The sequence below is a fragment of the Odocoileus virginianus genome, chromosome 29 (genome assembly GCF_023699985.2).
Source record: "Odocoileus virginianus isolate 20LAN1187 ecotype Illinois chromosome 29, Ovbor_1.2, whole genome shotgun sequence".
Classification (NCBI taxonomy): domain Eukaryota; kingdom Metazoa; phylum Chordata; class Mammalia; order Artiodactyla; family Cervidae; genus Odocoileus; species Odocoileus virginianus.
The window spans coordinates 1,486,120-1,500,901 of record NC_069702.1 but is presented as its reverse complement, the minus strand read 5'-3'; the positions used below and the strand labels follow the sequence as shown (position 1 = coordinate 1,500,901).

Genomic DNA, 14,782 nt, shown 5'->3' with positions numbered 1-14,782 from the left:
TATGTGTGAGCCTCAGATGCAAACTTTGGGAGCTTGTCTCCATCTAAGATGTCTCAGCCAGTGGAAGTAGAGTGATGAGGGAAAAATCTCAAAAACTTAGATCGCTTTGCAGCATGGGCTAATTTGAGGGTCTAAAGGTTGAACTATTGAATTGGACCTCTGCCCGTTATCTTGAAAAGATTTGGGCCACAAGGAAGTCATGTGTGACTTAGAACAGACCATTTCCTTGGCATAAAGGGAATCAGCTGTGCTATGGTGAACTTGAACTCAGAAGACAGGCCTGACTTATGATCCTCCAGCAGTTAGCTGGGTGTCTGGGATGAATCTCTGATAGCGCTGTTGCAGGGCCTGGAGTCTGGCACATGGTAGGCACTTAGTATTGAATTTGAAGACGTTTTCCAGAGGGTGATTCAGGAGGTCACGTTGGCTTCGTATGTTTGACTTAACTCTGTGAGTGACCTCATGATGTGCTAGATAAAGCCCAACTCTAGGGCCAGGCTGCCAGGTTTGGAGCTGTGGGACCTGATGCAGATTATCCAGCCTCTCTGACCTCACTCTCCTCATCTGTAAACTGGAGGTGATGAGACTGCTTATCTCCTAGGGTTGCTGGTTGTTGGTTTAGGTGCTAAGTTGTGTCCGACTCTTGCGACCCCATGAACTGAAGCCCACCAGGCTCCTCTGTCCATAAGATTTTCTGGGCAAGAACCCTAGAGCAGGTTGCCATTTCCTTTTCAAGGGGATCGTCCCAACCCTGGAATTGAACCTAGGTCTCCTGCACTCCTGGCAGATTGTTTACCGACTGAGCTACCAGGGAAGCCCCAGGGTTGCTGGGAGGATTAAACGAGTTAACTCTTGGAAAGCACTTAAAAACTATGCCTGGCACATACCAGCCAAGTATGCAGTAAAAATCAGCTTTTATTATTTATTATTTTAACTACTAACGACATAGCACGGGCTCATGTGGGGTCTCAAAGTTTAACACTCTGAAAAATTCTGAAGGATTGTGCATTTCTAGGGGAGAGAATGACTTTCAGCAGATTCTGCAAGGGGACTAGGACCCAGAAATAGTTAAGAAATGTGAACTTAAGCGGGAGGCTTTTTCTTTTTTGGCAGTCTTCTATCTTTTTAAACAAGTTTTGAAGAATTCTGATACGTTCATTGTAGAAATAATTAGAAAACATAGCTAAGCAAAAAGACTAAAAGTTACCAGTAATCTCCACTAGAGATGATAAATTTGTAACATTTTCTAAAAATTGTGATCATGTTAGCCCAGAGATAACCACTTAAACATTTTAACATTTTGAAATATATCCTGCCAAAACATTTTCTACACATATTGATCTATCTAGAGATCTCTCCTCCCTCCCTTTCTCCTTCTGTTCCTTTATATTTTATATTCCATTAAAATTCAATGGAATAGAGAAGTAGAATGTGTAATAAATTCATATGTGTATTACTTGGGGTCAATGATTGTTAGCACACTGACACGTCTTGATCATCTTTCCTGTCATATCCCCCTTCACTGAATCAGTCTGTTTTTAAGGACGTCCCACGTAACATCATTTCTCATTTCTTCATTACTTTGCTATAAATCTCTGAAAGATAATAAAAGGTAAGAAAAAAAAATTTTTTTTTAAACATTAGTGCAATACCATTATCACACCTAAAAATGATCCTTTAGATGATTATTCACTCAGTGTTCAAGTTTCTCTGTGTCTTTTTTTTTTTTAAACAGCTAGTTAATTCAACTCTGGATCCAAACATGATCCATACATAGTCCATATTTTCTTTGGGAGAGTTTGTATACATTTTGAATGTTTGGTAGAACTCAGAACTTACCTTTACATCCTTAAAACATATAGTTCAGTTTGCCTTGTTTTTGATCTCTATATGAATGAAATCATACAATATGTGTTCTTTTGCATCCTGTTTTTTTTCCTCACTAACCCTTGTGAGATTTATTTATGTTGTTACGTGATGCTTTAGTTCATTCATTCTCATTGTCCTATGTCAGTATTTATACAACTCTGTTAATTTTTATGATACAAGCTATTTACTTGAGATTTACTTCTTAATATTTGCTTTCTATTGAATTAATTTTTGCCTGAAAATATCACAATTCATGAATCCATTTTACTGCTGACGGATATTTAGTTGTTTTCAATTTGGGGCAACTATGAGCAATGAACATTCTAGCATATAATCTAGTATACATAAATTTAGTTTATTTAGGACATATGCACAGAAGTAAATTTGTTAGGGCATTAGGTGTACTTATCATTAAACTCATTTGAAAATATCAAATTCCCACCTGGTGTATAAATATTCTCATTTCTCCACATCCTTGTCTATACCCACTATTCTCAGATATCTTCACTTTGGTAATATAGTGGCTGTATAGACAAGTATCCTTTTATTCAATAAATACCTTTTATTCTTTTTCACATGTACTAAATAAAGATATAGACACTGAGGATGCAGTGAGACCTTTGCCTTTCTGGAAGTTTGAGCATGAATGATAGACGTAACAAAACAAATAATGAGTTTTGTAATTATGATTGCAAAATTCTGTGAAGGAAGACAGAGTATTCTGTGAGCTTTGATACAGGAATCAGAACAATGGGTCATCATGTCTCTTCATTTAGTCGGATAACCTTCCCCAGATTGTACAGCTGGCCTAATCCTTTTGGTTATCTTTGAAATGAACACAGTTACTAAATCTATCTTGTGATTCTCTGCATGGATTTTCAGAAAGGCTCAGATAGGCTCAGTCACATTTGTAATTTCTTTTTTTGTCTAAGAACAAGTCAGTTAATCCCAACAAATACAAATGTTGCACCCCCAGACAACTGTATTGCAGAAGCTGTTACTGAGCCTGTTAGTTCATGGAGGGTTACTGTGGATCAGAAGCCTGTGCCCAAAGATTCCTCCAAAACTTTTGTATCATACCATAGTGTTTATTTCAGTGGGATTCCAATCATTCCAACCATTTATACTTCATTTGTGGAAAACAATGAGACTGTGTCTTTGTGGAGGATGGTGCACTTTGAAAAACCTGAATCTTTTTCCCCCACCACAATTTTATTTTTTAATTTATTATTTAAATGGAGGATAATTGCTTTACAGTGTTGGCTTCTGCCCTACAACAGTGTGAATCAGTCATAATTATATATATCTCCCCTCCTCCTTGGGCCTCCCATCCCACCCCTCTACATCATACAGCGCCAGACTGGGCTTCCTGTGTTATATAGTAATGATTAGATTTGTGGCAAGAGTTTTTTCTCCCCCCTCTGTAGTTACTTGGATAATCACCTCCATTTTCTTAGAGACTTTAACTGGTTGGGATCCTAGGAGTCACCTAATCTTTCCTCGCCCTGTGTCCAAGTCCCTCCAGTGACGTCCTAGCCAGTTGGTCACCAGCGTCTGCTGGATTCTGTCCAGCGATAGGGAACCCAATCTCCCCCAGCGATGCCTTCCATTTTTAGAAAGCTCTGATTGTTAGAAAGCCATCTACTTTCTAAGAAAATACATAGTCTGCAGGCTTTTTCATTGTTGTTACTGTAGAATGTTGAAAACTTAGTGTAAAAGAAGACCTTAATTTTCCTTCACAGGGTGAGAAATACAGGGCTCCATTTGAGTACTGACCTCTGCCCAGGGCAAGCAGCCTTTTCAGAGTGCTTCCGGCAGAATTGCTAAGGCCATTAGTGAGTGCTCACAGTGGGATTAAACTGCACTGGATCTGGAGCAGCAAATTGGCCCCTGGGGGAGCCTGGCTGTTTGGGCGGCCTCAGCTGGTAGTTCCTCCAATTGTGCAAAAACCTTTTGTGCCAGTCTTCATGCTTTCAGACAACAATGATTTTTGTCTTTTTCTGGGTCTCACCCTTTGTAAATGTTGCCTGGGATTGCAGTGCAAATGTCAAGGGAAAAGTTTATGGAGAACAGCCGGTTTTCATTCTGCAGTAGAACTGGGGAGACAATTTTAAGGGGCTCATCCTGTGCCGAATTTTCCAGATGACCTTGACCAAGGTACTTTAGAATTAAGGCATGGGATTTTCCAGTCTAGCCTCAGCGCTCCCTTGGTTATCCTCTGCTCGGATCACAAGATTTGCTGTACCAGTTGGCGCTTAATTTTGTTGTTGTTAATTTTCTCCCCTTTCTGTTTAATCCGGTTTGCAAATTTGTGGTTTTCATAGCTTCTCAGTGGCTTTAACGCATTTATATCTGTTGCTAGAGCCAAAAGGTTGTCTGAAGAGCTGCTTTATTAAGTACCAATTGTAGGCTCCGTCTTGCTGTGTTTGCCAAGGTTAAAATGGATTCCGTAGAGCTTCTGAGCCCTGTACAGAGGAGCAGTGGGGGGTGGGTACGTGGTCGCTGAGTAATGGTTCTGGGTTCCTGGGATTCAGGGGGGCTGTCATTGCCACTTTTCCTGAGCCCACCTCCTTGGCATCGCCTCTGAGCCAGTTTTCAGTTCCTGGCCGAACAGCATGGAGCCGCCACCTGGTCACCTTTACTGCTAAGCCCAGCAAAGGCTGCTGGGAATTTAGAAGCACATTTGAGTAGGATTTTCATTACTCAGGAACTTAGCAAAGCTTGTGATTTTTTATGTATGCCCTGTATATTAATTTGTTCTATTAACTTGTAATTAAAAAGAAGAGCAAGTAGGATCTCTTCCAGTCTTTTAAAATTAGTTTCTGAGGAAGTCCATACCCAGAATGAGGAGGGAAGAAAGGAGAATAAGATGTAGCCTGTACCTACTGAGAGTATTGGAGTCTTAGCGATATATATGTTTCCTTGGAGACAAGCTGTGTTTTCACTTAGACCAGAATGAGATTCTTCTGTGTGGGAAGAAAATGGTTTGATTTTCTGGCAGTTTCCTGGGAAGAGAGAAAAGGGGGAAATTGCTTGATCACTCACTGCTTTTGACTGTGTCAGTCTGAGACAGGGAGAGGGAGAGAGGAAAATCCACGTGGAAGAGTTAGTGCTATGTTCTCATGTCCCTGGTGTGGCTAACCCACCTGAGCCGCACTTGCTCACTCTTAATTCTGGAAGCAGTTTGCACTGGGAATTGCGAAAGTCACTTTCTCCAGTCCTTTAATTGGATTTGTACCTTTCTTCCCTCTCCCTAGAATAATTAAGTAGAGGAAAAGATTTGCATTTAATGGGAGACAGTGTTTCTTTGTTTTTAACCCCCTTTAAGTACAAGAACTTTAGTAGAACTATCTAAATTATGTGTGAATTTCAGTTGGCTAGAATCCTTTTATTATCTCTCAAAGAAGGGCCATTTTGAGTTTTTAAAAAGTTTTACTGATTAAAAATAATACCCATGAATATGTTTTTAAAAATCAGGCACAAGAATGTATAACAGTAAATCATCCATAATTCTGCCATCCAGATGCCACTGTTGGCGTTTAGATATCTTTTCATTTGTTCAGCCTTTTGTTCAGTTATGTATTCATTTATTTAGTGAATATTAATATTAATCTATTAAATAATGGAAATTATTTTATGTACTAGAGATATAGCAGTTAAAGCAAACAGAAAAGACAGTCCCTGCTCTTTTATTTACTAACGTACACATTTAAAGCTATACTTTTTCTTTTTAGCACTGGTTACTTTTTCCTTTTAGCATGCAACCAATGCTGGTTGCATCTCTCAAGTCCGGATATGTTTTCTTTGTCACTAGCTCAAAATATTTTCTAATTTCTCTTGTGTCTTTTTTTCCTTTTACTCATGTATTACTTAGAAGTATGTTGTTTAATTTTCAAACACTTGGTGTTTCCCCAGGTTTCTTAATGTTTTCCAATTTCATTCTGTTTTGGTTAAGGAATATATTCTGTATGATTTCAGTCTTTTAAAATTTATTGTAACATGTTTTGGATCCTAACACAATGTCTGTCTTGGTAAATGTGCTTGAAAATAGGGTGTCTCAACCTTAGAACTGTTAACCGTCCGGATCCGGTGTTTCTTGGTTGTGGGGTACTGCTCTGAGCATGGTTAGCTGCATCCCTGGCTTCCACCTACTGGATGCCGATAGCACCCCCAAAGATGTGACAAAAAAGATGTCGCTCAGCTCAGTTCAGTTCAGTCGCTTTGGAAAAAGATGTCTCTAGACATGGCCAAATATTCCCCGAAAGGCAAAGTTTCCCTTGTTAAGAACCATTGAGTCGAAAATGATTTGTATCTTGTAGTGGTTGGGTATAATATTCTATAATTATCAGTAGGTCATGACGATTGGTAGAGTTGTTCAGATTGTCTGTGTTTTTCTTAACTCCCCCCCTCCCCCTGCCAACCCTGGTTTTATGTAATTTGTTGAGAAAGGAATGTTAAAATATCTAACCATAATGTGGGATTGTCTTATTTCTCCCTCTTATCCTGTCAGTTTTTGCTTCATGAATTTTTTTTACTTTTTAAAAACAAATTTGTTGAGGTACAGTTTATATACCATAAAATTTATCTATTCAGTGCAAAAAAGATATATATATATATATATTTTTTGGTGATTTGCTGGATTGTGCAACTATAACCGTAATCCAGTTTTAAAACATTTCTATCACACCAATAAGATCCTTTGTATTGAGCAGCATCAAGAATGGGAATGTAATATCATCTTGTGGGATTATATCAACTTCTGTCTTTAGATATTTATCTTTTTTGAACACTTCATATAATTAGAATCATACAAATGTGGTCTTTGCTGTCTGATTTCTTCCACTTATGTGACATTTTTGTAGCTCATCTGTGTTATAGTAAGTGGTTCATTCTTTTTTTTTTTTCTTGGTGAAGTGTTCCAGCTTCATATATTTTTGAGACTTTGCTACAAGGAACTAGGGCTTCCCTAGTAGCTCAGCTGGTTAAAGAACCCGCTTGCAATGCAGGAGACCCCGGTTTATTCCTGGGTCAGGAAGATCCCCTGGAGAAGGGATAAGCTACTTACTCCAGTGTTCTAGGCTTCCCTGGTGGCCCAGCTGGTAAAGAATCTGCAATGTGGGAGACCTGGGTTCCACCCCTGAGTTGGGAAGATTCCTTGGAGAAGGGAAAGGCTACCCACTCCAGTATTCTGGCCTGGAGAATTCCAAGGAGTGTATAGTTCTTGGGGTTGCAAAGACTCAGACACAACTGAGCAATTTTCACTTTCACACTTCTATGAAGGACTTCCGTATTTTTAATTATGTTTTTCTAGTAAATTGACCCAATTATTAGGAAATAGCTTTTTTACTTATAATTTTGTCTAAAACGTATATTAAATAGCCCACTATATATGCATGTTAACTCTTTATGTAGTATATCTTTTCTACCCGTTTATTTTTAGCTTATCTGTTTCTTTATTTTTAAAGTATAGCTCTTGTGGACAGTATGTAACTGGTCTTGCTTTTAAAAAAAAGGTCCAACTTAAAACTTGAAAAAAGTGTTTAATTATTAACATGGTTGGGTTTGATGCTCCATTTAATTATTTTCTATTTTTCCTCCTGAGCTCTATTCCTCCTCCTATGTTTTTTTTTTCTTTCCCCCTTTTGGATTATTTGTTCATGTGTATATATGTATTATATTTAATAATTCCATTTTAATTTTTCTCTTAGTGTATCTTTGGAGAGTATAGTATATTTTTCATAGTCCACTTAAAGTTATTAGGTTGGTGCAAATGTAATTGCAGTTTTGGACCATGAATTTTAAGTAATTATAACTAGGCTCAAACATATTTTTATTCATCAAAATAGGAGCCATTACAATCAACACATTTTTGCCAATGAGAAATAAGTTTGTTTATTCCTTTAGCATAAAAGCCCATGCTTTGGGATTTGATGAACTCTTGGAAAGCATTTTCTGCCTCCTGCTGGTTGTGGAAGTGTTTTCCCTGCAATCATTGTGGAGATGCTTGAAGAAGTGGCAGTCGATTGGCAAGAAGTCAGGTGAAAGTGGCGGGTGAGGCACACCTCTGTAGCCCAGTCCGTTCAACTTTCGGCGTGTTGGTTGTGCGATGTGCAGTCGGGCGTTGTCGTGGGGAAGTCGGGCCCTTCCTGTTGACCAGTGCTGGCTGCAGGCGCTGCAGTGGTCGGCGACTCTCATCGGTTTGCTGAGCGCACTTCTCAGGTGTGATGGTTCACTGGGGTTCAGAGAGCTGTAGTGGATCAGTCAGCAAACCACCAAACAGTGACCGTGACTTTTTTTGGTGCAAGCTTGGCTTTGGGAGTGCTCTGGAGCTGCTCCTCAGTCCAGCCAGTTATTGTATAAAATCCTCTCTTCGTCCAGTGTCACAGTCCAATCAAGAAATGGTTCATTGTAGTTGCATGGAATAAGAAAAGATGACACTTGAAAACGACAATTTTTTTTGATTTGCAGTCATCTCATGAGGCATTCAGGGCTTCCCTGGTGGCTGAGATGGTAAAGAATCAGCTGCAGTGCAGGAGACCCAGGTTCGATCCCTGGGTCGGGAAGATCCCCTGGAGGAGGGCATGGCAACCCACTCCACTGTTCTTGCCTGGAGAATCCCATGGACAGAGGAGCCTGGCAGGCTACAGTCCATGGGGTCGCAGAGAGTCAGGTATGACTGAGTGACTAACACATGAAACATTCACTTGTCAAGCTTATTCCCCTTTCCAATTTGCTTCAAATGCCGAACAGCCGTAGAATCGATCAACGCTGAGTTCTTTGGCAACTTCTGTAATTATAAGAGGATCAGCTTCGATGATGTCTCTCATTTTGTCATTGTCAACTTCCAGTGGTTGGCCACTGCACTGCTTGTCTTCAAGGCTCTCGTCTCCTTTGCAAAACTTCTTGAACCACCACTGCAATGTACGCCCCTTAGCTGTTCCACGTTGATGTTGGAAGTTAATCTCTGCTGCTTTATGACCCGTTTTGAACTCAAATAAGAAAATCGCTTGAATTTGCTTTTTGTCTAACGTCATTTCCATTGTCTGAAATAAATATAAAATGAAGAGCAAGTGATTTATTTATTATGGTTTGTTAATCATTAGCAAAAAACAAAGTGAGAAATGCGTTTTAAAATGATGTATAGCATAACCACATTTATTTGAAATGTATTCCAATATCAGATGGCAAATATCAACATTGCAAAACCACAATTACTTTTGCACCAACCTAATACTAATGTTACATTTCACATAAAACATAGTTAACTCATAACTGTGTAGATGCCTAGTCTTTCCACCCTAACCTTCCTTTTATGTTATAATTATATGTATTACATTTACACATATTATAACCCCCACAAGACAAATCACAATTCCCATTTTTGATGCTTTTCATTTTTTCTTGATGATCTGGATTTCCATCTGGTAACTTTTCCTTTTGGTTTAAAGAATTTCCTTTAACCTTTCTTGTGGTGCAGTTCTGTTAATAATGAATTCTGTTCATTTTTCTGTCTTCCTTCTTGAAGGATGGAATTCTGTTCTGATAGTTTTTCCTTTAGCACACTAAAGAAGTTCAGTGTCTTCTGGCCCTTGAATTTTTGATGAGAGACCAGCTTCTAGTGAAATCATTCTCTGATAATGTGTCATTTTTAGGGGGAAAAAAAAAATTGTTTATTGTGGGATCTCTGTTCCCCAACCAGGATTTGAACCCAGGCCACAGTCATGAAAGCCCGGAATTCCAATCACTAGATCACTAGAATTCCAATCATTAGATCACTAGAATTCCAATAACTAGATCATCCTTAGAACTCCCTGTAAGGTGTCATTTCTCTCTGCATGTCTTTAAGATTTGCTTTTTCACCTTTGGCTTTCAACAGTTTGACCTTGGCTGGCCTTCTTTGTATTTATCCTGCTTGATTCTTATTGAATATCTTCAATCTATAAATGTATGTCTCTCACTGAATTTAGGGATATTCAGCCGTTATTTTTCAAATAGTTTTTCTGCCCTATTCTCTCTCCTCCCCTTCTGGGACTCCCGTTAGTTTATGATATTTTCAAACAGGTTTATTGACTATCTATTAATTTTTATTTCAATCTTTTTTCTTCCTTTATTCTTCTCATTGGATAATTTCCGTTGTTCTATCTTCAAATCTACTGATCTCTCTCCAGATCTCTGTTAAGTCCAACAGTGTATCAATGTTTTAGTTCTGGAATTTCCATTTAATTCTTTTTTTGTTTCTATTTCTCTGCTGTCTTATGTTTTGGTTCACTGTGAATATATTATTTTTCACTTTATTGAAGATAGTTCCAATAGCTTCTTTAGAATCATTGTTTCTTGAAACTTCCAACATCTGGGGCATCCCAGGATTGGTCTCAGTTATTTCCTTTTATTTAAGGATATCTTCCATTTTCCTGATTCTTCACATATTGTAAGTTTGGATCATATCTAGGACACTGAGAATATTAAGTTTGAGAGTCTCTGGGTTCTGCTGTTTTTATCCAGTGAGTTGCTTTAGTTTCAGCAGCTAGCTGTGTTGGCTGGACTCAAGCTGCAGACTGTTTCGCAGGCGGCAGCCTGACCCTTGGGCCAGTCCTCTTGTCTCCGGCCATGCCGCTGAGAGTGTGCTCTGTGTGAGTCTGGCTCGGGGGTCAGCCAGAGGTGCAGGCAGATGGAGTTGGGAATACCTCCTCAGATTTTTTCCCTTCCCAGTGGACATGGTTTCCCAGGTTGGTTTTTCTGACTCCTAAACCAGAAAGATTGTATTTTCCCCCCATAAATCCTCAGCTAAAGGCTGTGAAACCATGAATTCATTCTTTGCAGCTCTTCCTCCTCCAAGTGTGGACCACCCATCTGCCTGTCTTCTTTCTTCTCCATTGCTTTATCTGAGTTTGTAGTGTCTGGAGGAGTACTAGAAGACAGGATCTTAGTCATCACTGAAGCCAGGCTTTCAAACTTTCATTTTAGTAAGGGGAAAACTGACAATAAATGAATAAAAATAAAAAGTATATACAGACATACCTTGGAGGTATTACGAGTTTGGTTCCAGACCACTGCAATTATTTTCCACTATTACAAAGAGGCAAGTCACACAAATTTTTTGGTTTCCCAGTGCATGTGAAGGTTATTTTTACACTCTATGGTAGTCTTTTAAATGTACAATAGCATTGCATCTAAAAAATGTATATACCTTAATTAACACTTAAATCTAAAAAATGTTAATCATCATTTGAACCTTCAGTAAGCCATAGTAGTAATGTCAAAGATCACTAATTTCAGATCACCATAGGACATAATAATAAAAAATTTTAAATGTTGCAAAAATGACCAAAATGTGACACAGAGACAGAAAGTGGGCAAGTGCTGTTACCGATAGACTTGCTTGACACACAGTTGCCACAAATCTTCAAATTATAAAAAACACACTATCCGCCAAGTGCAATGAAAGGACAAATGCCTGTCATGTTAAGTAGTGCTGTTGGTTATTTGTTGCTTTGTTACAGACTTCTCCAAAACTCTGAGGCTTAAATCAACTCTGATTTTTTTTCACTATAATTCTGCAACCTTGGGTTGGTGGGGAGTTGCCTGATCCAGCTGGCCTTGCCCAAACCTGTGTGCCTGCATCTCAGCTGTCTCACACATGTATCCACAGGCGGGTGGGGGCTGAGCTGTAGTCTGGGCTTGGCCAGGACACCTTAGTGAGAACCACTGTCCTCTCTGGGCTCTCATCTTCCTCAGGGGAGCAGTCACTGGGCCCGCGGGGTTACCTTTCTCATGGTGATGGCGGAAGTGCAGGAAGGGAGTCCCGTAACTCATGTAATATTATGCCCACAACGTAGTAACCCATTCCCAACTTTTTGACCATTTTAGGCCATTTAAAATATTTTGCCTCTCCTGGATTTGTTGAGTACTGACTTCTTAAAGCACTTTACACATATTAGTTTATTTCATTCTCATAACAACCTTATGAAATAGAAACTCTTACTGCTCCCACTTTACAGATGAGGAAACTGAGGTACAGAGCGGCCTAAAGTCATCCACTGTGAGTAGCAGAGACAGGATATGGAGCTGGGCAGCTGCCAGTACCCATTCTTCAGTGTGCTAATAAAAGTATGAAGAATTGTGTCCACATCTCTGAATGTTGGAGTACTGGCTCCTAGGATAGTTGTTACATTTATAGGCGTATTATTTTTGTCTGCTGTCAGGTGACTGGGCATCTTAAAGTTGCTGCTGGGCTAGTTTGCCCCTCCTACTCCAAGATGGTGAAATGCTAGGCTAGCTGGTGAACTTCGTTAAGTACAGACCCAGAAGTGGTGTGGTGTTTGCTGTGCAGGCTGAGAAACAGTCAGGACTGATGATCGACTTGGCCAGCACAGGAGACATAAGAGATAGGGGTTCAGTCCCTGGGAAGATCCTCTGGAGGAAGGCATGGCAACCCACCCCAGTATTCTCGCCTGGAAGGTTAGGACAGAGGAGCCTGGCAGGTTCCAGTCCATGGGATCACAAAGAGTCAGGCATGACTGAAGTGACTTAGCAAGCAAAGCAACCCAAGCTCCAGGTCTGGGTGGCAGCCCAGACAGCAGCGGGCGTTCTGCAGAATGGCACTTGCTGGGCCCGAGGACAGCTGTGTGTGCAGGTGGGTGACCCTCCGGCCCATAGCACTTTCACCTCCCCAGCCCCACATGCAGTTTGAATGACGAGGCACCAGAGGAAGGGAGTGATTTCAGGGCGCTGGCAGAAGTGCAGACAGCTTAATGGAGGGCAGTCATCTGAGCATTAGGTTTATGAGGCTCTTGTCATTTTTATATTTCCATTGTTAACCATTCTGCCAGGCTGAGCTGTAAGGATACCTGTCTGATATTTCTTGCTTTGAAACAGTGGGGGAAAGGAAAGGTCAGGAAGAGAAATCTGGTTGAGTTATAATTGTGGAAAGCCTAAGTCACAGCTGGGATACAGGTAAGGCTAAACTGAGAATTTAGAGTTTGCTCTTCTTTGGGATTGTTTTCAGGGTTAACCGGTTGCCAGTGAATATACAGTCACACCGGCCTTTAACTGCAGTTATGCGCTTTGGTTCCCTGAAAGTATTCAGAATTACACCTGCTTGTCTGTTATGTACTTTATGCCTAACAGCGTTTCCTTTTTTTGCTCAGGTTAGCAGCAAAGATGAAGATTTTCTTGACCTTTCTGTTGATGTGGAGCAGAACACGTCTATTACCCACTGTCTAAGGTAACCTCATGAATTCTGACTGTGGTCTGAGCTTTCGATGAGGCTAGGAAGACATGGAGGGAAATTTCCTGTATTTCTTCAGGAGATAATCTTCCTTTCTGTTAAACCAATGTAATCCTATTATTTTCTATTTCTTCTTTCCCGAGAGAGATTAGAAATAAGTATATGTTGTCTAGAGAAGAGTCCTGCTGAGGGGCGAGGGGATCAAGTGGAAGTCATTAGTCATTAAGTTTAAAAATAACGTTTTAATCTTTAATACAGATGTGTGCTTTGGGCCCTCATCTGCCTCTCCACACACACAGACACACCCATCACAGTCACACAATTAAGTTGAAAAATGCTACGGATGCCTACCATTCCTTTCTTTTCCTAAGCTAATCTAGTCTTTGATTTTAAAAATTATGCACCTTTGAACTGAGAACCGATGAGGGCATTGCCTTTTCCTCCATCTTGCAGCATTGTGTAGAGCTCATTCATGGAAGAAGGCTTCCTCCTAATTAGGGTTGGGGGAGGTAAGGTTCCCTGAGTGTAAGCAACACACGTCCAGGGTTCCTGCAGATACTGTGTTTTGACTTGTAGTTGAAAACGTGCTCAGAGTTGGTTTGTTGTTGTTCAGTTGCTAAGTTGTGTCTGATTCTTTGTGACCCCATAGACTGCAGCACGCCTGGCTTTCCTGTCCTTCAGCTATCTCCCATAGTTTGTTCAAATTATGTCCTTGAGTCAGTGGTGCTGTATAATCATCTCATCCTCTGTTGCCCCCTTCTCCTGCCCTCAATTTTTTCTAGCATCAGGGCCTTTTCCAGTGAGTCGACTCTTTGCATCAGAGTATTAGAGCTTCAGCATCAGTCCTTCCAGTGAATATCCATGGTTCATTTCCTTTAGGATTGACTGGTTTGATCTCCTTGCAGTCCAAAGAACTCTCAAGCATCTTCCCAACACCACAATTGATGCTGAAAGCATCGATTCTTTGGCACTCAGCCTTCTTTATGGTCTAACTCTTAACATCGTATATGACTCCTGGAAAAACCATAGCTTTGACTGTACGGACCTTTGTTGGCAAAGTGATGACTCTGCTTTTTAATATTCTGTGGAGACACAATTCACTGTCCTGTCCCCATTGCTTTCTCCTCCTTTTAACTTATAATCAGCCCTGCTCTTCTGGACACTGGAGGTCAAGGCTGAGCATCAGGTGTGTATCTGACAGTCTAGTGAGAATGCACAGACGGGAATCCGTGCTTTGAAGGACATTAAACGTGTCTAGAGAGTGCCTGGTAATGGGGGTGCCAGGACAGACCAGGTGGTCTGGGTGGCCCTTCCCATTGCTTAGAAGGCCTCATCAGCTCAGGGCACTGTTGGTTTTATTTGTTTATTTTAAACATGTATTCTATTTAAGTGTAGCTGATTTGCAGTGTGGTAATCTCTGATGTACTGCAGAGTGACCCAGTTATACATATATGTGCATTCTTTCTTGCTTTGTCACAGGGTATTGAATACAGTTCCCTGAGCTGTATAGTAGGAGCTTGTTCATCCATTCTATATATAATGGATGCATCTGCTGACCCCAAACTCCCAACCCTCTATCCCCTGCCCACACCCCCCAGCAGCCACAAGTCTGTTATTCTCTATGTCTGTGAGTCTGTTTTGTAGATAAGTTCATTTGTGTCACATTTAAGATTCCACACGTAAGTG

The 14,782-nt window shown here is 40.3% G+C and overlaps 1 protein-coding gene across 1 annotated transcript in view; it reads left to right on the top strand.

Annotated features, from left to right (window-relative positions):
• Positions 1-14,782, top strand: part of USP46 (ubiquitin specific peptidase 46) — a 66,620-nt gene that overhangs the window by 33,796 nt on the left and 18,042 nt on the right. The window contains exon 5 of the mRNA XM_020901301.2: positions 13,017-13,093. Within this exon, the coding sequence (XP_020756960.1) occupies positions 13,017-13,093 (77 nt within the window). The remainder of the gene's footprint in view (positions 1-13,016; positions 13,094-14,782) is intronic.